At 36.8% G+C, this 20,576-nt stretch overlaps 1 protein-coding gene across 2 annotated transcripts in view; it reads left to right on the plus strand.

The window, feature by feature from the left end:
• Window positions 1–20,576, plus strand: part of Meikin (meiotic kinetochore factor) — a 73,395-nt gene that overhangs the window by 14,023 nt on the left and 38,796 nt on the right. For both annotated transcript variants that reach the window (XM_021241749.2, XM_021241751.2), the window contains exons 6-7: window positions 4,734–4,853; window positions 15,837–15,907. In XM_021241749.2, coding sequence (XP_021097408.2) covers window positions 4,734–4,853; window positions 15,837–15,907 — 191 coding nt within the window. The remainder of the gene's footprint in view (window positions 1–4,733; window positions 4,854–15,836; window positions 15,908–20,576) is intronic.

Consider the following 20,576-nt stretch of genomic DNA (forward strand, 5'->3'; position numbering starts at 1 on the left):
ACCCGACATCAAGGCACCTAAATATATTAAATAAAAATGGACAGAACTGGAGGGAAAAGTAGACACCAATACAATAATGTTGTGAGCCTTCAGTGCCCACTTTCGACAGTGAATAGAACATACAATCAGAAAAGAAATGGCAAACTTCAGCAACACTAGATCAAATGGATATAATAGACATGCAGAGCATTCTACCTAATAGCAACAGAATACACATTATTCTCACATACATAGAACTGTCCAGGGTGGATCACATGTTGGGTTACAAAACAAGTCTTTAAAAATTTAAGATTTAAATCATTTCAAGTATCTTTTCAGACCAGTACCGAATGAAACTAGAAATCAATAGCAGAAGGAATACTAGAAAATTCACAAATATGTGGAAGTTAACCCACTCTTGAAAAACCAGTGAGTCAAGGCTGAGGATTTCGCTCAGTGGCACAGTGCCTGCCTTGCAAGTACAAGGTCCTGAGTTTGATCCCTGGTACGAAACAAAACAAAACAAAAAACAAAAACAAAAACCAGTGAGTCGAAGAAATGAAAAGGTAAGTTAAAAATATCTTAAGATATAAATAAAACATAATAAATCATGGGACTCAGCAAAAACAATATAAGGGAATTTTATAGCAGTAAGTGACTGTTTAAAAAAAAACCTCGGGCACAGGCAAAGACTTCCTAAATAGAACTCCAATAACGTAAGAAATAATAGCAAGAATCTTAATAAATCAGACTACAGCAATTTAAAAAGTTTCTGCAAAGTAAAAATAAAAAGTTTCTGCATGAAAGGTAACAACAGAGTAAAGGGACAGCCTACAAAATGGGAGAAAATCTTTGCCAGCTACTCTTATATCAGAGGATTAATATCTAGAATATACAGAGAACTAAACAAGGTAACACCAAAAAATCAACTAGCCAATGAATAAATCAGCAAATGAATTGAACAGACACTTCTCAAAGGAAGTACAAATGGCCACTGAGTACATAAAAAAAAAAAGTCCAAATCAAAACTACAGTGTGGTTCCATCTCATCCCTGTCAGAATGGCTGTCAGGAAGAATACAAAAAACAGTAAATGGTGGCAGGGATGCAGGGGAAAAGGAACCCTTCCACACTGGTGGTGGGAATATAAATTAGTATAGACCCTATGGAAATCAGCATGGAGGTTCCTCAAAAAACTGAAAATAGGGCTGGGGATTTAGCTCAGTGGCACTGCACCTGCCTCACAAGTGCAAGGTCCTAAGTTCGATCCCTGTTATCCCCCAAAAATGAAAAACAAAACAAACTGAAAATAGAGCTACCAGTTATACTATTGACTCAGTTATACTATTCCTTGGTATATACTATAAGGAATTAAAGTCAGAAAATAAGAACCGAGATATAGTATGTAAAGGTACAAATTTCCAATGATGAATGCCATCATATTGTGTACCTAAGATGTACCAATAAAATTAATTTTTAAAAAGAAAAAGGAATTAAAGTCAGCATACTGTAGATACCTGCTATTCATGCAGCACAATTCATAATAGCCAAGGTAGGAAACCAGCCTAAGTTCCCTTCAACAGGTGAATGGATAAAGAAAATGTATATTTAATGCAGTGAAGGATTATTCAGCCATAGAGAAGAATGAAATTTTGTCATTTATAGGAAAATGGATGGTGATCATCAGACCCCAGGTAGCCAAAACAGTCGTGAGAAAGGACAAAGCCAGGAGCACTGCACTTCTTGATTTCAAAATGTATTGCAAAGAGGCTGGGGATTTGCTCAGTGGCACTGTGCCTGCCTTACAAGTGCAAGGTCCTGAGTTTGATCCCTGGTACCAAAAAAACAACAAACAAAAAAGAAAAAAAAATTGCAAAGCTATAGTAATTGAAACACTATGTTACTGTCATTCTGTCCTCAAAACAGTATGGCACAGACATACGCCAATAGAACAGAATAGAGGGCCTGAGATTTAGCTCAGTGGTGCCACTGCCTGCCTCACAAGCGCAAGATCTTGAATTCGATCCCTGTTAACAAAAAAAAACACTACAGTGAGATAACCCCTCACACATGTTAAAATGATTACTATCAAAAAACAAAATAAAAATAGGACAAGTATCAGCAAGCATGTGGATAAACTATAACCCTTGTTTACTGTTGGCAGGAATGTAAATTGTGCAGCAGCTATGAAAAATGAAGTTCTTGTTCTTTTTTTTTTTTGGTACCAGGGATCGAACTTGGGACCTTGCACTTGCGAGGCAGGTGGAAGCACCCCTGAGCTAAATCTCCAGCCCAGAAATGAAGTTTTCTAAAAATTAAAAATAAAATAACTATATGATTGAGCAATCCCCTTATTATTTATTCAAAATAAAGTCAGGATTTCAAAGAAATGCCACTTTCACATTCATTACAGCATTATCCACAATGGCCAAGATAAGGAAACAACCTGAAGGTATATGAACAGATGAATAAATAAAGGAACTGGGATATAAACATAAATGGAATTTTATTCAATTTTTTGAAAAAAGAAATCTTGCCGTTTGTGACAACATGGATAAACCTTAAAGACATTATGCTTGGTGGAATAATATAGTTACAGAAGGTCAAATACTGTATAATTCCACTTACTTGAATTATCTAAAATTGTCAAAATCATAGAAGCAGATAATAGAATAGTGGTTGACTGGAGCTGGTGGGAGGGGAAAATAAGTTGTGTCTTAGTTACAGAGGACCCTTAACTTATGAACCTGATTGGTTCCAAGGGCTGGTTGTAACTGAAGTTGGTTGTGAGTCAGTACAGCTCAGATCTGGATGTTTACCTGGGTACACTCTGTAGATAACAAGAGGCAGATGCGTCTTCCATTAACCTAATTAGTCCAAGTTGTTCGTATGTCAGGCCAGTCATAACTTGAGGGTACACTGTACTTTCCCCATGCTGAGACACAACACTCAACACCCAGTAGCTTAAGGAAGCAGAAGTTTATTTTGGTTCACACTCTTGAGTCCATAGACAGCTAGCTTCAAGTCAGAAACAGCATGGTGGGAGCACCCAGCATGGGAAAGCTGCTCACACGGGAGCCCAGAAGCAGAAAGCAGAGGAAAAGATGGAGGCGGGGAAATACATCCTTCTGGGTCATGCCCTTAGTGACCCACCTTCAACCAGGCTCTACCTCCTAACATAAGTCAGCTCTAGCGTCCCCATAATCCAGTCACCTTCCAAAAGCCCCGCTTCTGAACATATGTGCCTTTTTAGGGCATTCTGGGTCTACACCACAGCATGTTGCTATTCAGCAAGCATTGAGTTTCAGTTACATGAGATGACCAAGTTCTGGAGATCTGCTATGGAACGCTGTACCTATAGTGAATAGTAATGTATTGTTAAAAATGTGCTTCAAAAGTAGATGTTAAGTGCTCTACCTATGGTAAAATCCATTTAAAAACAAGAATAGAAATGACAAAAGTAGAGGAAAATATTTTTTAAAAGCCTTCACTGAAATAAGGAAACATGTAGTGTGTTAATTAGGAATAGGATGCTACAAACCAGAGAATATTCCAATAATTAAATACAATAGCAGAATGGAAAACTGAGTGAAAGGATTAGGAAAGTTGAAATTTCCCAGAAAAAAGAATACAAATTTTAAAAGAAGAAAACTAATGAAAAAAGAAATTTGGAAGAGAAAAATATGTTGAGAGGAAAAGTATATGCAGTCCAGCATCAGATAATAGGAGTTCAGGGAAAGTTAATTAAAAAAGAGAAAAAAATAACAAATAATTCAAGAGCATGGAGCTACAGAACATGTAGTTCTGGGTTAAAACAACCACAGTGTACCTAGTGCACAGTATGAGACAAGGTACAATATTATGAAACTTCAGAACACCAAAGGAATGGGGTAAACGAATGAATTACACAATTTGGTAGAGTTTAAGATTAAATAGATGAAAAATACATAGAAAACTAAACCAATAGAGGAAGAAAAGACTCCAGGAAAAACAGAAGGTGGTCATGGTCTATCATAAGTATAAATAATGTTTTAATAATACTTATCATAATATCTGCATTGAATATTGATCCAGCTAAATATGTGATATAACATATTGGAGCTAGTGGGAGTAGTGGGAAAGGTGGGGATAAGGAGGTATAAGTAAGAAAAATGGAGAGTCAGTGGAAAGCTTGAAACCATTATCAAGTAACACCAGTGGAAGTGTGTTACTTAGTGATGTGATCCTTAATGGGATGTAGAAGTATAGCACAGCATAAAAGATAAGCGTCTACAGTTGCATATATGCTGTCTGTCCCTTAGATCGGTATCAGTCATTGTCGTCTTCTTTCTTCTTTCGGGGTACTGGGGATTTAACTCAGGGCCTTTACACTGAGCTGAGCTGTATCCCCAGAACTTTTTTTTTTTTTTTTTTTGAGACAGGATCTTGCTAAGTTGCCCAGGCTAGGGTTAAACTTTCAGTCCTCCTGACTCAGCTTCCCAGAGTGCTAGGATTGCAGTTACACTCAATGCTCAGTAGATCAGTAATCTTATTGGAGTGAAAATGTAGGAAGGAAATCAAGGATAAAGAACTGGAATAGGCTATAGATTCTTATCTTGGTGCCATCTTATCTTGTCTTTTTGTTCTGTTGCATCCAAAATTTTCAATTACTATAGTTTGGTATGGGCTGGGGCCCTAATTAAAGGGGGAAAAGGTAACCTGCTGTTTATAGGCTCTTTAAAGTTTTTGCCATTTCTCTCGCCCCTGCTCTTTTAGATTGGGAGTGTCCCAAATTGACAGAACACGTGCAGTGCAAGAATTCTACTCTCCTGGACAGCAGTAAAGCAGTGGCCGTAGAGAAGGCACCAGAGTTTTCAAACCTCTCTGCAATTTTGGGTGAGTTTTAACATTCATTTTTCTCATGGCGTGGGAGAAAAAAATCTCTCACCTATGTTGGAAAAACAAAGTATTTTTTCTCTTGCATGATTTCTGAGCTAAGTTTTTCAACTGGGATTGCCTTTGGCTACAAATATTATCTAATAGTAGTCCAAGTACATATGGATTACATTTTTATGACTTAATTTTGAACTAATTTCAAACTTACAGAAAAATTACAAAAATACTACAGAAGTTTCTCCTATACCTTTCACCCAGCTTTCCCTAATGTTATCTGACATAACCTAAGTACGGTGATCAGAACCAAGGTATTAATATTGGTAGTTAAACTGGTAATAAGAGTGGAAAGTGAACTCCAGAGAGCCTCAAGTCACCTGCCTAGTTACCATCACGCCCTGGGAGAAGCCGCATCTGCCACAGGCAAGGCAAGACCTAGCAGCCACCTACTTACATCAGGCCTGGCAAAGGGCAGTGCAGGCAGCCTCATAACAACAGCACCTGCTAGTGGGGATGAGGAAGTCATCACAAGGAAGGTTTCGGGAATAACAAAATGGTTCAATATAAAAATGGATATGGCTTCATCAGCAGGAATGATACCAAGGAAGATGTGTTTGTACACCAGGCTGCCATAAAGAATAACCCCAGGAAGTACCTTGCCAGTGTAGGGAAAGAATATTCCTCAAGGTTATAGACCATGAATTGATTCTATCAATGCTTAAACTTCTTAGGAGGTCTCTACAACTGTCTCTTGTAGCTATCTCCAATCCAGTCACTGTAGTAGAGTAACCCAAAACCCAGAAGTGTGGTTTTGTCTCTTCTGATTCCCAAAGTAGCTCAGTGTTTTCTTTTTGTTTTTTTTTGTTTTTTTGGTACCAGGGATCGAACTTGGGTCCTTGTGCTTGCGGGGCAGGCGGCGGAACCACTGAGCTAAATCCCCGGCCCCCCAAAGTAGCTCAGTCTTAATAAATCCCTTTTCAAAATGGCTCCTGATCATATCATTCCCAAACGTGACAGGTGTGGTAATGGACTTGGGAAGGAGTCCCCACACTGTATTTGCAACCTAACAATAACTGGGCTTTTTTTTTTTTTTGGTACCAGGGATCAAACTTGGGACCTTGTGCTTGCAAGGCAGGCTGTGGAACCACTGAGCTAAAACCCCAGATCTGGGGCTTTTCTTGAGGTTAGCTTTGTCAGTCCATAATCACTGGTGCTCCTGCCTGTCTCTGGGCTTACCTTGTGTTTATGGAGATAGGTCTCCCTCCCATGTGGGGTTAGTGCTCCAGACTGTTTCATTCTTTTCTCTGTGTTGTCTTCAGTTTCTTTGTGATTGACAGTTTTCCTGTCTGCTTTTTCTTTTCTTTTTTTTTTTTTGGTGCAAGGGATCGAATTCAGGACCTCATGCTTGCCAGACAGGCACTGTGCTGCTGAGCTACATCCCCAGCCCTGCTCTTTCTTAATTTCCAGAGCTATACTTTTCTTTCTCTTCACTAAATTGTTGTTTTCCAGATGCCTCAATTCCAGGTGCCGGAGAGGCTGTGGTTTCCTTCCCACTTTTACTTCATCATCTTTCCATCTTTTGTCACTTTCTGAAGCTTTCTGAAGCAGTTCTGGAAGTCCATTGTCATGTATTTATAAGGAATAATCAAAAATACAGTGATTGCTGCTGCTGACTGCCATCCACTGGAAAAGAAGGCTGGTAAAAACATTTCATTGTTTTCAGTGTTCACCTTACCCACCGGATCTGACACTGGAACTTTTTGCTTTTTCTCAAAGTCAAAATTGCCATCAAAGGTGTATGTTTTGAATCAATTCAGGACATCAAGGCAGCCATAATAGTACTACAGCGAAAGACACTCATGAAAAAAGATTTCCAGAATTGCTTCATAAAGCGGCAAGAACGATGGAATAAGTGTGTTCAAAGTGAGGGAGAATATTTTGAATGGGATTAACGGCAATATGTGTTTTACTGTAAAAATTTTTTATAATTTTTGCATCATATTTTCCTATTATATCTTATATGCAGGCATGGATTGCTGATGATAACTCTGTATCTCATATTTTAAGATACTGCTGAGCAAACTATTTTCCAAAGCACCAACATATGAGGGTTCCAGTTTCTCCATATTCAAGTTAACATTTGTCACTGTTTCTTTTGATTATAGCCGTCCACATCATGGATGTGAAGTGATACCTCTCAGTTTTGATTTGCATTTCCCTAATGGTTAATGACATTGACCATCTTTTCATGTCCTTATCAGCCATTTGTATATCTTCTGTGTTGAAATGTTTGTTCACATCCTTTGGTCATTTTAAAATTTGGTTATTTGTCTTTTAAGAGTTCTTTATATATTCTAGATATAAGTCCTTGTATCAGTCATCTGTCCAGTTGCTGAGACACCTACAGATTGGGGGAAGATAGGTTTAATTTGGCACACTGTTTCAGTTATGTCAGTCCGTGGTCAGCTGAATCCAAGGGAGGAGCATCATGGGAGAATGGTGTAGGGGAGCAAAGTTACTCATCTCATGGTGGTTAGGAAGCAGCACAACGGAAGTGCCAGAAGAGATATATGGTCCTCCAGATGCATGCCCCCTGTGACTCACCTCCAACTGAACCCTACCTTATTCAGCTATGAATACCAGTAAATTAATCTACTGATAAATACAGCTCCCTGATGATCTAGTCAACCCTCCAGGCGACTTCTAATCCAGCCAAGCTGACAAGATTAACTGGCTCAGGCCCTCATCAGTAATGTGATCTGTAAATACTTTCTCCCATTCTGTGGTTGTCTTTCTATCGTCTTGATGGTGTCTTCTCTAACTTTTTTTTCAACTTGTATAAATTTTTTATAAGTTCCTTTAAATTCTTTGAGGATTCAGTTATTTTAAAAATTTCATAATATGCTATACAGTCCTTCTGAAAATCTTTCGTGAGGCTTTTTATTGCCTGAAAATAATAATTTATTATAAGAGAATACCAGAAAAGCATTGTTAAAAAGAAATCCCCCTGAAAGTTCATTTGAAGGTAAGAAAATACTATTTGCACAGCCTGTGTTTAAAGGGAATATGAAGGAATCAATTAACCAATGATAAGAATTCAGAAAATTCTCTTTTCACATTTGGTTTTCACCTGGTTGTCTTGCTAGGAAATCCATTGTCTTGCTTAGCATTCTTGTTTCAGTAGTCAAAGGCTGAGCTTTGATCTTTTCATATTACTCTTGTAACAGCTAATCCTTTCCTACACATTTAGATAGAATGCAGGACTGTCTCATTTATAGAGATAATGTATTCATTTCAAAAAATATCTCTCATATTTGAAACCCTTACTACAGAAATCCTGGGAAACAGGATTGCTATCCCCTTTACATAAATGAGGTAAACTAGACTCAAGACAGGTTAAATAGCTATCCCCAAACCACTCAAATGCAAGTAACAAAACAGAGTTTAAACCCAGGGCTGTCAGACTCCCACACACACCGTTTCTCTTCTTTTTAAGCTTTATTCAAAACCAAAACAGGTTAAATATAAGTTCTTGCAATATTTAACCCTGCCATTAATTTGGTGGCCTGAAATATTTCAGTGTGTCCAGAAGTAGCATATTATTAATATTCTGTGATCCATGGGTTCTGAAATTGGGCCACTAAAACATTTAAGGTGGTCCTATTTCATGTATAGTATTTCTTTTTTTTTTGATACTGGGGATAGAACTCCAGGACCTTGCACTTGCCAGACAGCCGCAGTGCCACTGAGCTAAATCATGGGCCCTCATGTATAATATTTCTGTCTTTCTCTCTGTCTCTCTGTCTCTCTGTCTGTCTCTCTCTGTTTTTTAATACATGTTTGTAGTACAAGATGTTTACATTCATCTTAGGGAGTAGGTACATGTACTTAGTGTATCTTGATTCTTTCTATTACTCTTCCTCTCCCCATTCTCTAGGTCCCCTCCACCATTTATATATTTTTAGTTTATCTTTATTTACATTCATTGTGGGTAATTGGTGCATGTACATAACAAAAATCCTTTCTGTCCCATTCCCCACCCCCCTTGCCTCACTTTGGGACTCTTAGTCCCTTCCTATCTGTGAAAGATCTGTCTGTTTGCTATTGTCAGTTCTCCGTTTTGCTTTTTACTTTATTTGTACTTGGGGTTTCTCATGAGAGAAACCATATTTTATTTAAGTTCCTGTGTCTGTTTTTTGGGGTTTTTTTTGGTGCTGGGGATTGAACTCACGACCTTGTGCTTGTGAGGCAGGCGCCAGAACCACTGAGCTAAATCCCTGGCCCTTGTGTGTCTGGTTTATTTCACTTAACATTATGTTTTCAAGATGCACCCATTTTCCTAGAAATGTCTCTAATCTAATCTATCATTCTTTATGAACACCATGACTCTAACCAATGTATAAATATTTTGCCTTTTATTATTAAACTATCTGTTCCTGTGGATTTAGAATATTTTTTCTAATCAGTTGCATTTTCTGCAGAGTAATTAATTGCATATGACTATCTTTATTTTAAGTATTATTTGAGGATACTTGAAAGTTACTGAAAAAATTAAAAATACCACTAATTTGTTTGTTTTATAGAGTGATGACATTAGCAGGATGAATTATTTCTCCACAACCAAAGTGTATTTCAAACTCAGAATCCAGTAACAATGAAAATAATTATTTTCATGATTATATGTTTCTTTATTTTTGCTACAATGTAACATGTATGAACAAATAAGTACTCCAGGAAACTGAGAGCTTTTTACCTTAGTTTTATTTAAGAAATAAAGATTTCTGTAGTTAGAAGTTTAACTATTCCTAAAATACCTGTCATGTATTCATTTAATAAACACTTGTAAAATATGTGCTCTGTACTGGCATTGTTATGTAAACCAGTGGGAAGTGACATACTTCCTTGGCCTTGAAGGTTTCAATAGTATGGAAGGACAATAACTAAACACATATACTGTGGTTGTTGTGTGATTGAAAAATAATGCAGTCAGCAAAGTATTTTGCATCATAGGAGTTATTATTATGCATTACAGAGTTGTTATTTAGTTTATTATTAGAATATACTTAGCAAGACGTTTACATCCTCATTATCCTCTGCTGTATCTCAGGTTGCTATTTTCTTTCTTTCCTACACAAGTTTTACAGCATTTATTTGGGAGTACACTTGAAGAATTGCTGGTTTTACTCATGATGGTTGTAAATGTTTGTGAGAACTAAGAATATATATTTATTTGCATAACCATCATTTTAAGAAGTTTTGTTTTTTTGGTACTGGGGATCCAACTCAGCTTGCGAGGTAGGCGGCAGAAACACTGAGCTAAATCCCCAGCCCAGGAAGTTTTAATGAACGTTTACTAAGTGCAAGGCATTATTTTAGGAAATGTGAGAATAAAAATCATCATGATCATTTCTATTCTTAGAAAAATTATTCTAGTGGTAAAAACTAGACTTGTAAAAGCATAGACCTTTGGAAGGAAGTGCCTTCTTTCCTGGAGAGTTAGCATTAAGAGGCTTTGTTTTATAGATCAAAAAGTAGTGAAATATATAAATAAGAAAAGCGAGATAATGAGAGAGAAAGTGACAAAGTTACCAGAACAACCATGCTTTTTTACTTAGGACTTAACAATGTTATCAGAAGTTTGCTTTGGCAGTGGAAAATGTTATTTTTAAAACGTGGTGGTAGGGGAGAGTGGTAATTCTGGAATTATGTTTGCTTTTTTATGTTTTATGTGTTGATTAACTTGAAATTTAAAATTATATTGCATTTTGCTCTAGAAATATTTTTTACAACTCCTTAATTCAGCAGATCCAACTGTTCATTTGTGTCCCAAGTACATTTCTGTCCCCAAGGATCCTCTAGTTTGATAGCAGAGACAAACAGATAACAATTCTCAGGAGACTGCTGTTCCGGCCTCTTTGCCTCTTATCTACTGCTATTAGCCATTAAATATGGGAATTCTTCAAAGCTAATTCCTAGATTCTGATCTTTTTTTAAGCTACCACCTGAGATGTAGGTATAGATATCCTGTAAAGAGGTAGGGTTTCTAAATTTTAAACCTAGACTTTTCTCTGACTCTTTTATGGAGCTTACTTCAAAATATCTTCTCTTGGATGTTTCAGGGGGACCTCATCTCACTATTCATTAATTCAGTTCACTCAGCAAAGATTTAAGTACCTACTATGCACAAACTATTTTAGTTGCTGAGAAACATGACAAATTCCTTGCCCTAACAGAATTTACCTTACAGTGGAAGAAGAAAGATAATAAACAGATGAATAAATATATAACATCAGATAAGAGTAATGGAGGAAAAATGTGTAAGGGTAAAGTGCGTAACTAAGTATGCCACTTTCAATAGGGCAATCAGAATACATATGCCTCCCTAAAGAAGTGGCATTTATATAGAGAGCCTGAATAAAGTGAGAGAGCAGACCACATGGAAATCTGGAAACAGAATGTGCCAGGCAAAGGGAACAAGTTAAAAGGCTGTAAGATGGGAATGTGCTTGCCATGTTTAAGGAAAAGAAAAGATAGTGTGTCTGGAGAGAGAGTGAATAAGATGAATGGCTGAAATTGTGTTCAGAGAGCTAGTCAGGTAGTATAACATGGAATCTTATATGCCAAAAATAGTAAAGACTAGGGGTTTGTCATGGCTTGTATCTAGATGTCCCCCCAAAGCCTCCTATGGTCATGGGTGGGACTTTTTGGAGGCAACTGTATCTAGAATGTGTGATGCTGGGATTAGGGATGTGATGTGGAATTGATTCATGGTGGGATGCTAGGATAATGGGTGCCCCACCCTAGGTGGATAGAATATAAGGGACAGAAAGAGGGCTAATGTTGCCACTTGACACTTGCTGCTTGCTACTTCGCTGCTTTGCTGCCTTCTGTCTGCCATGAACTGTTTCTCCTCTGCAGTGCCCCTCTGCCATGCAACCCTGCGTTGGAGTCAGCCAACTATGGGCTGAAACCTACAAACTGTGAGCCAAAAAACCTGTCCTTTAACTTTCGGTGTCAGGTATTTTGTCTCAGCGATAAGAAAAGCAACTGCAACAGGATTTCATTGTAAATGTGCTCAAAAATTTATATCTTAGAGCATGTTGGAGCAAAGGTATGACATCAGATATGTATAATATATATATATATATATATATTTTCTTTAATTTTTAAACATTTTTATTTTATATTTTATTTCTTTTTATTTAACTTGAATTCATATAGTTCCATGACATTGGCTACCACATTGGACCACACCATTCTAGGATATTCATATGTGTTTTAGGGAGATGGAAAATAATATAAATACATGGGAAACACCTGTGTTTCACTTGTCTCTCTCCTGAAACTATCACTGCAGGGGAGAAAACTCCAGGCTGAAGGAACTCTTAAGTTTCCAAGAGCCTCTGGGTTTTGTGTGTCTATGTCTAATATTTCTATGGTCTTAGAATTCTAAATGGTGTTGTTATTCTATGTTCTAAAGACTGAGATGTAGTTAAGAATTACTACTTTGGCTACCTGGTGGAGAACAGACTAAGGGGGCAAGAATGGAAACAAGGAGTCCATGTTAAACCATTGCCATGGTCAGATAATGGTATCATATGTATACCAAGGTGGTGGCAATGATCTGATTTGGAATATATTTTAAAAGTAGATGTACCAGGATTTCCAAATTTAGCTGTGTATTACATAAGAGAAAAGTAGAAGTCCAAAATGAATATTAAATTCTTGACTTGAGCAACTAGGTGGATAGTGCTATCATTTATTGAGATGAGAGCACTATAGGGCAGAGCAAGTTGGGAGAATGATTAAAAGATATTGTTTTGGACATATTACATTTGATCTTTCAGCCCACTCACATAATGTTTCATGAGAGAACACAGGCACAAACATGTATATACTGTGTAATTTCACATAGATGATGTTTAAGAACAGACCAGACTATTCTGGATGATAGAAGTCATAGAGTAGAGATGTTTGGAAAGCGGTACCAATCAGGAAATAATACACGAGGGTGCTACAGATGTTTTAAGTCTTGACCTAGGTAGATGAATATGTGTGTGTGTGTGTCCGATTTGTTACTATTAATGTATATTTTCAAATTGAGATGCCTGTTATCCTTCAAGTAGAGATAGAATAAGGCAGATTGTGACACAGGAGACTGGAATTCAAAGCAATTAGACAGTAGAAAGAAAAGGGATATAGATAGGAAAGGAAGAAATTATATTATCATTATTTGGATGTGACATGATCCCTCTACATGGAAGAGCCCAAAAACCCCACCAAAAGATTCCTAGAATTCATAACCAAATTCAGTAGCATAGCAGGATACAAAGTCAACACTCAAAAATCAGTAGTGTTCTGTACATCAATAAAAACTCACTGAGAGAGGGAAACAATACCTTTCACAGTAGCATCAAGAAAAATGAAATACTTAGGAATATAACCTAACCAAGGCAGCAAAAGACCTCTACAATGCAAATTATAATACTATGAAAAAGGAGATCAAAGTGGACATCAGAAAATGGATAGTCCCTGTTCCTGAATAGGCAGAACCAATATGGTGAAAATGGCCATACTTCCGAAACTGTTATTCAGATTTAACACAATCCCAGTCAAAATATTAATCCCATTCCTCACAGAACTAGAGAAAGCAATCCTAAAATTAATATACAAGCAGAAGAGACCCAGAATAGCAAGGCAAGGGGCATCACAATCCTGGACTTCAGGTCATACTACAAAGCTACAGTGATTAAAAACAACATGGTATTGGGGTGGGGGGGAAGCACAGAGAAACACATACAAAAAATAGACTTGTGGGTCAGTGGAATAGAGGATGCACAAGCAACTCCAGGCACACTCAGCTACTTTATCTTTGACAAAAGGGCAAAGTATTTTTACTGGAGGAAAGATAGCCTCTTTAACAAATGATGCTGGGAAAATCAGCTATCCACATGCCAATGATTGAACCTATACTCATGTCTCTCACCATTCACTAAACTGAAATAAAAATAAATCAAAGATCTAAATATTAAAAAGAAATCCTGAATCCGTTGGAAGACAAAATAGGTAAAAGTCTTGAACAGACGTAGGCAAAGAATTTGTGAGCAGAACCCTGGTTGCACAAGAAATAATACCAAGAATCAACAAATGAGATCACATCAGATTAAAAAGCTTCGCATAGGAAAGGAAACCACCAACAGAGTGAAGAGACAGCGACAGCTTCCATAATGGAAAGATTTTTTTCCCCACTACTATTCAAACAAAGAACTAATATCTTGAATATATCAAAAAAACTACCTCTCCTAAATTTAAAGACCCAATCCAAAAATGAGTATCTAAAAACAGACACTTCTCAGATGAAGAAGTACAAATGGCCAATAAATTCATGAAAAAATGTTCAACATTGCTGGCCATTCGAGACATGCAAATTAAAACAATACTGAGAATCCATCTTACTCCAGAAAGAATGGCTGTCATCAAGAGATCAACTAATAACAAATACTGCAGAGGCTGCAAGGAAAGAGGGACCTTTCTTCATTGTTGGAGGGAGTGTAAACTCCTAAACCACTATGGAAAGCAGTATGGTGATGCATCAAAAAACTAAAACTAGAAATTCCATTTGACCCAGCTATTCTTTCCCAAAGAGTCAAAGACATGGTATCATAGTGATGTGTGCATACCCATTTTTATAGCTAAATCATGCAGCAGCCTGTATGTCTATCAGATGAATGGATAAAGAAAATGTGGTATTTATACATAATGGAGTACTGCTCTGGCATAAAGAAAGATAAACTCGAGTCATTCGTAGGAAAATGGATGCAACTTGAGACCATAGTATGAAGTAAATGAGACACACAAGCCTGAATAGTTCATGGTTTCTCCTATATGAGAAACCTAATGTATAAATTAAGTGCAAAAGAAGACAGTAGGAAAAAAAAAGAAAAACTTTTATTGTAATGCCGTATAGACAAAGTAAAGTGTAATGGTTTTATATGTTTTTTTGGCCTGTTAGTCTGGCTATTAATCTCTATGATAACTTGATAAGGACATCAATAAATAAATGGATCTGATGCTGGCGAAAAAACTTTTCATAAAAGGGGTAGAATGGAAGAGGAAAAAAGGAATTGAGATGTGTTATGTACCTGTACCAGTTCCCCACAATGAATGTAATCATTATGTACTGTAAAAATATACTAATAAGCTTAAAAATTAAAAAAGAAAACACAGGAGAGTGGGAATGGTAGGATGATGAATGAAGGGTTTTTTTTATTTTTAAGTTCTTTTATTGGTATATTTTAGGTACACAATACGTTTACATTTATCATTGGGTGTTTGTACCTGAACATGATGTGTCTTGGTTCTTATTTTTTCCCCATCACTTGTGCGCCCTTCACCCCCTCCACCCTTCCCTATTTACATAGACTTCATTTCCATTTTTTTTTCTTTTCTCATAATTTTTCCTTTCCCTTCCCCTCCTTTCACCCCTACCTCTTTGGACCTTTCTTCCTATTTCAAATTATCAATTATTCATTTTAATCATTTTAATCCTTATTTACACTTTCAGTTTCTCACACTAGAGAAACTATTCGGTATTTACACGTGTGTCCTATTTATTCCACTTACTAGTATGACCTCAGTATGCATCCATTTAGCTATAAATGACTCTAATTTCTCATTCTTTATGCCTGAGTAGTACTCCATTTTAATGCATGAAGGTTATGATTACACATTTCTCTACTAATTGAAAAGAAAATGTTTTATGTTTTGTTTACTACAAAACCTGGAATTCTCAAGCCAAGGTTAAGGATACCTTCTCCTATTTGAGGCAAGTTAGATTATTGAACATATATTAAATGTTTCTTTGTAAATTATTATAAAGGCAGAGTAATTAAAATCAGGTTTCTGTTTTGTTTTGAATTTGAATTCTGTCCTCTGTACTTCTAATGGCAGGTTAAGTAGAGTACTAAACTATGTTTTTATTTATAGATAATGCAGATTGTGAGGTTTTACTTGCTGAGAAAATTTGCCCTTCAACCTCTGAAGAAACAGAGAAAAAAGCAAGTATTAAAGTATAACTAAAATGTACATTTTTTTCAGTTCTCTTTGAATAACTAGAAGTCTATCAGCCATTAAAGTAAAAGCAAGAAGTGCACTATGTAGCTAAAACAGTGTTTTGTGCTGAGGATTACTTGTGATGTTATGCTTGGAATCTGAATGTCTTTGGTTAATTCTATTTTTTTTTTGGTACTGGGGATCGAACTTGGGTCCTTGCACTTGCTCAGCTGGCAGCGAAACCACTGAGCTAAATCCCCAGCCCTATCTGAATGTCTTTGGGATAGAATTTGGACTTTATTTTGTACGTAGTAAGAGTTGCTCTTTAAGGGGCTCTTCATTAGTTATATTGTTTCTCTGTATCATTCCAGTCAGAAGAGTAATTGGTTTGTGTTTGTTTGTCTGGACTTACTTTATAGCTGGGAAAACTGAGGTTTAAATGTTCACCAATTTTTTTTGAGGAGTTTGTGGTTGTTTTTTGTTTTTTGTTAATTTGGTACCAGGGATTGATCTCAGGACCTTGTGCTTTGGAGGCAGACGGCAGCACCACTGAGCTAAATCCCTGGCCCATGGCTGGTCTTTTTTTGATATAAAACCAGAAATTCTGTATTCTTCCCATTACACTTACTGTTTGTTGTATAAATTAAGGAGCAAACTGAAAAGGAGTGAAAGTGTTAGGGACAGCCACTAGTAAGAATTTACAGATATTTTTGGTGAGAGGTTATGATAGCTTTGATCAGGATATGTATTTTGTAGGAGAGATGTAAAGATATGCATGGATTCAGGAAACTTTTGCCTATAGAGTTAATGAGTTGATATAATGAGTTGATATAGTGAGACATATTAAGACTTGTAATTTTCTGTCTTGAGCAGTTTTAATGGACAGAGATGCTAGTTGATGTGGTAGGACAGGCAGTACAATGATACATGAAGATGGAAATATTGAGAGAGCCAATGGCCTTTTTACTAATATGCTAAGAACTTCAAAGGAAAAAGTAGACAATACACAAAAACTAGTAGATACTGATAGTAGAGAACTGGGAGTTCTAAAAAACAATAAAAAGAAATGCCAGAATTTGAAAACACTATAACCAAAATGAAGAATATCCTTGATGGGCTTAATAGTAGACCAGACACAGCTGGAGAAAGAATCTCTGAGCTTGAGATATGACAGAAGATACTTCCAAAACTCAAAAGCAAAACAAACAAAATATCCAGAATGGAAAATCCAAGAAATGTGAGACAAAAACAAAATATGTAATGTGTGCATAATAAAAATAATGGAAAAATTGGGTGTGCTGGCACACACTTGTAATTTGGGGAGGCTGAATAAGAAGATCACAAGTTTGAACCCAACCTGGGCAACTTAATGACTTAGATCCTGTCTTAAAATTTAAGAAAAAAATTTAAAAGGGCTGAGGATGTAGCTCAGCACAAAGGCCCTGGGTTCATTCTCCAGTACAACAAACAAACAAATCAAAGGTAGTAACAAATTTAAAGGTTAATGGTTATGGTAATGAATTTTTGGATATAACACCAAAGAGCCAATCCATGAAAGAAATAATTGATAAATGATTTCATTAAAATTTTTTTAAAAGTACAGATTTGGGGAAAAATTTTGCAAAAAGCTTGTCTGATAATGAACTGTCATTTAGATGTATATTTAAAATTCTTAAAACTCAACAGTATGAAAAATTTATAACCTAGTGAAAAAATGGATAAAAGATCTGAAAAGATATTTCACTTAAGATAAACAGATGGTAGTGAGTGTATTAAAAGTTGTTTCATGTGCTCGCTTCGGCAGCACATATACTAAAAGTTGTTTCATATCATATGTCATTAAAGAATTATAAATTAAAACAACAATGAGTACTATACATATATTAGAATGGCCCAAATCCAATAATACCAAATACTGATGAGGATGTGGAGCATTAGGAACTCTCAGTCATTACTGATGGAAATGTAAAATGGTAAAACCTGTGTGGAAGACAGTTTGCTGTTTTTTTTTTACAAAACCAAATATACTCTCACCTGTCACACAACAATCACACTTCTTAATGTTTACTCAGATGAACTGAAAGCTTCGGTATATACAAAAAGTTGCACATGGATGTTTATAACAACCTCATTTATAATTTCCAAAACTTGTAAGCAACCAAAGTATCCTCCAGTAAGTGAATATAGAAATAAATTGTAGTATAACCAGACAATGGAATATTATTTGGCATGAAAAAGAAGTGAGATATCAAGCCATGAAAAAACAAAAATTAAAATTCATGTTAATAGGTGAAAGAAGCCAATCTGAAAAGATTGTATAATGTGTAACTCAATGATATTCTGGAAAAGACAAAATTGTGGAGTAAAAAGATTAATGTTTGCCAGAGATTGGGAGAAGGGAGTGTTAAACTAGTAGAAAAGAAGATTTTTAGGGCCAGCTATTCTGTATGATACCACAGAGAATACAGGTCGTTATATATTTGTCAAATCTCATAGAATATGTCACTAAGAGTGAATCGTAAGGTAAATTACAGACTTTAGATGATAATAATGTATTGATGTAGGTTCATGTAGTGTAATAAATATACCATTGTTGTGCAGGATATTAGTGTGACAGGGTGTACATAAGTGAGGCAAAGGTATAAGAGAACTCTACTTTCTGCTCAGGTTTGCTGTAACCCAAAACTACTCTGAAAAGTAAAGTTAAATATTTAAAAAATAGTCTGTTGCATGTGGAATAATGAAGGAAACTGGTGATTTCAATATTAACTTTAGTGGACTAATGAGAACCAAACCAGGTTGTAATAGATTGAAGAGTTATAGAAAGTAAGGAAGTAATGTTTATGTATAAAGCTTGACTTCAAAGGGAAGTAGAGAAGAACAGTAACTGGATGGAAAAGCAGAGTCATGGAAAGCTTTATTTTTATTTTTTTAAGATGGGATATATTAGATAATTTTTAAGGGCCAAAGGGAATGATGGAAGGGACCAATTCAGTCTCACCTAGCAGGCAGCTAGAGCTCCCATAGCCTAGAGAGCTACTTGAACTTGGCCTACATTTTACTTCTTTAGCCTAGAGCAATTAGAAAACAATCATCTGCATACTTTCTGTGTTCTCTTTTCCATACATCTCACTGTCCTTGTCCTGCTTCCATGAAGTTTTGCCATCTTAGTTTCAAACTCCACTAATTTCAGCCTCCCCTCCCTCCCTCTCCTTTTCTGTATCCTTCCTTCCCCTCCCTCCTCACCTCCCTCTTTCCCTTTCTTTCTGTACAAATCAAGCATCTGGCAGTTTAAGTATGCTACCTTTTGCCTTTATGCCATTTCTATGCCATTGTATATTCTTCCTGTTCTCAAAAGTTATGCTCATGGTAGATGGTTCTTATTGAATATAGCTCTAACATTCCTAGGATTCCGATAGTTGCAAGGATGTGGAGAAATTGGAATCCTTCATATATCCTGCTGGGAATGTGAAATGGCGTAGCTACTTTGGAAAACAGTTTGACATGGGCCCAGAAATTTTGCTGAGTTATATCCCCAAGAGAAATAGAAACATACATCATCACAGAAACTTGTACATGAATGCTCACGGCAGCATTATTCATAATACCCAAAAGTAGAAACAACCTAAGTGCCAATCTACTAATGAACAGATAAAATGTAGCGTATTGATCCAATAAAATATTATTTGGCAATAAAAACAAATGAGGCAGACAGGCCGGTCTGCAGTCGCCATAGCAACGTCACGCAGAACGCTCCGAATCAGCCCGCTGCAGACAGGTAGGTCTGCGGACACCGTAGCAACCTCATGAGTCGCGCAGAATGCGCCGAAGCCCTGGCAGCAATCCACTGGACACCCCCCCCCCCCCCCCCCGCTCCTCTGTATAGCCACCTGGTTCCACAGACGCAGAGGATACCGGACCACCAGATCACTGTACTGGGTAAGATGGAGTCATCTTCACCTCCCGTCAGGACCCGGACTATCTTCAGGGGAAGGGTAGCTGGAACCTGCAATACAACTCTGCAGAGTTCAACCCTACAGGAGGACAGGGAGCTCAACTTGGGACTTGCAGCCAGAAATCTGCCTGAATCTCATGGGTCTGCGACTACCTTGCTGAGACTCATTGACTTATATCTGCACACTGCAACGCACGTTGTCTGTTGTGACAGCAGAGACATACCCTGAAAGAGGTTCTTCATCTTCATGGTTATTTTTTATTCCCAAAATTAGTTTTATTATTTTGGTTTTTTTCTCTTTTCTTTTCTTTTCTTTTGCTCCTCTTATCTTTAATTCTTTTTCCCTACTCTTTGCAAATATTTGTTTTTCTCTCCTTTTTTTTTCCTTTTCTTCTTTCTTTTCTCTTTCCTTTCTCTCTCTCTTACACACACTCTCTTGCTCTCCCACATCGTTCATCTTCCCTTTTTTGTCCCTGTTTTGGTCCTCAGTCGGAGTTATTCTTTATTTTCCTATTATTCTCTTTTTCCTTCTCACCTGTGTCTTCTGACCACACTGCTAACCTTCCCCTATCCTTCTTCCCATCTATCCCTCCCTCCCCAACCCCTTCTAACTCTCCATCCCAAAGGGTAAAGTTGTTATATTGAAGAGTTTATTCACTATATGTTGGGTTGGTCCTCAATCTTGATTTAAGTCACACAGCTAAAGGTGATAGATTAAT

The sequence above is a fragment of the Heterocephalus glaber genome, unplaced genomic scaffold, assembly GCF_053883595.1.
Source record: "Heterocephalus glaber isolate CG9 unplaced genomic scaffold, H.glaber_assembly_v1.0 deba00001606, whole genome shotgun sequence".
NCBI lineage: Eukaryota > Metazoa > Chordata > Mammalia > Rodentia > Bathyergidae > Heterocephalus > Heterocephalus glaber.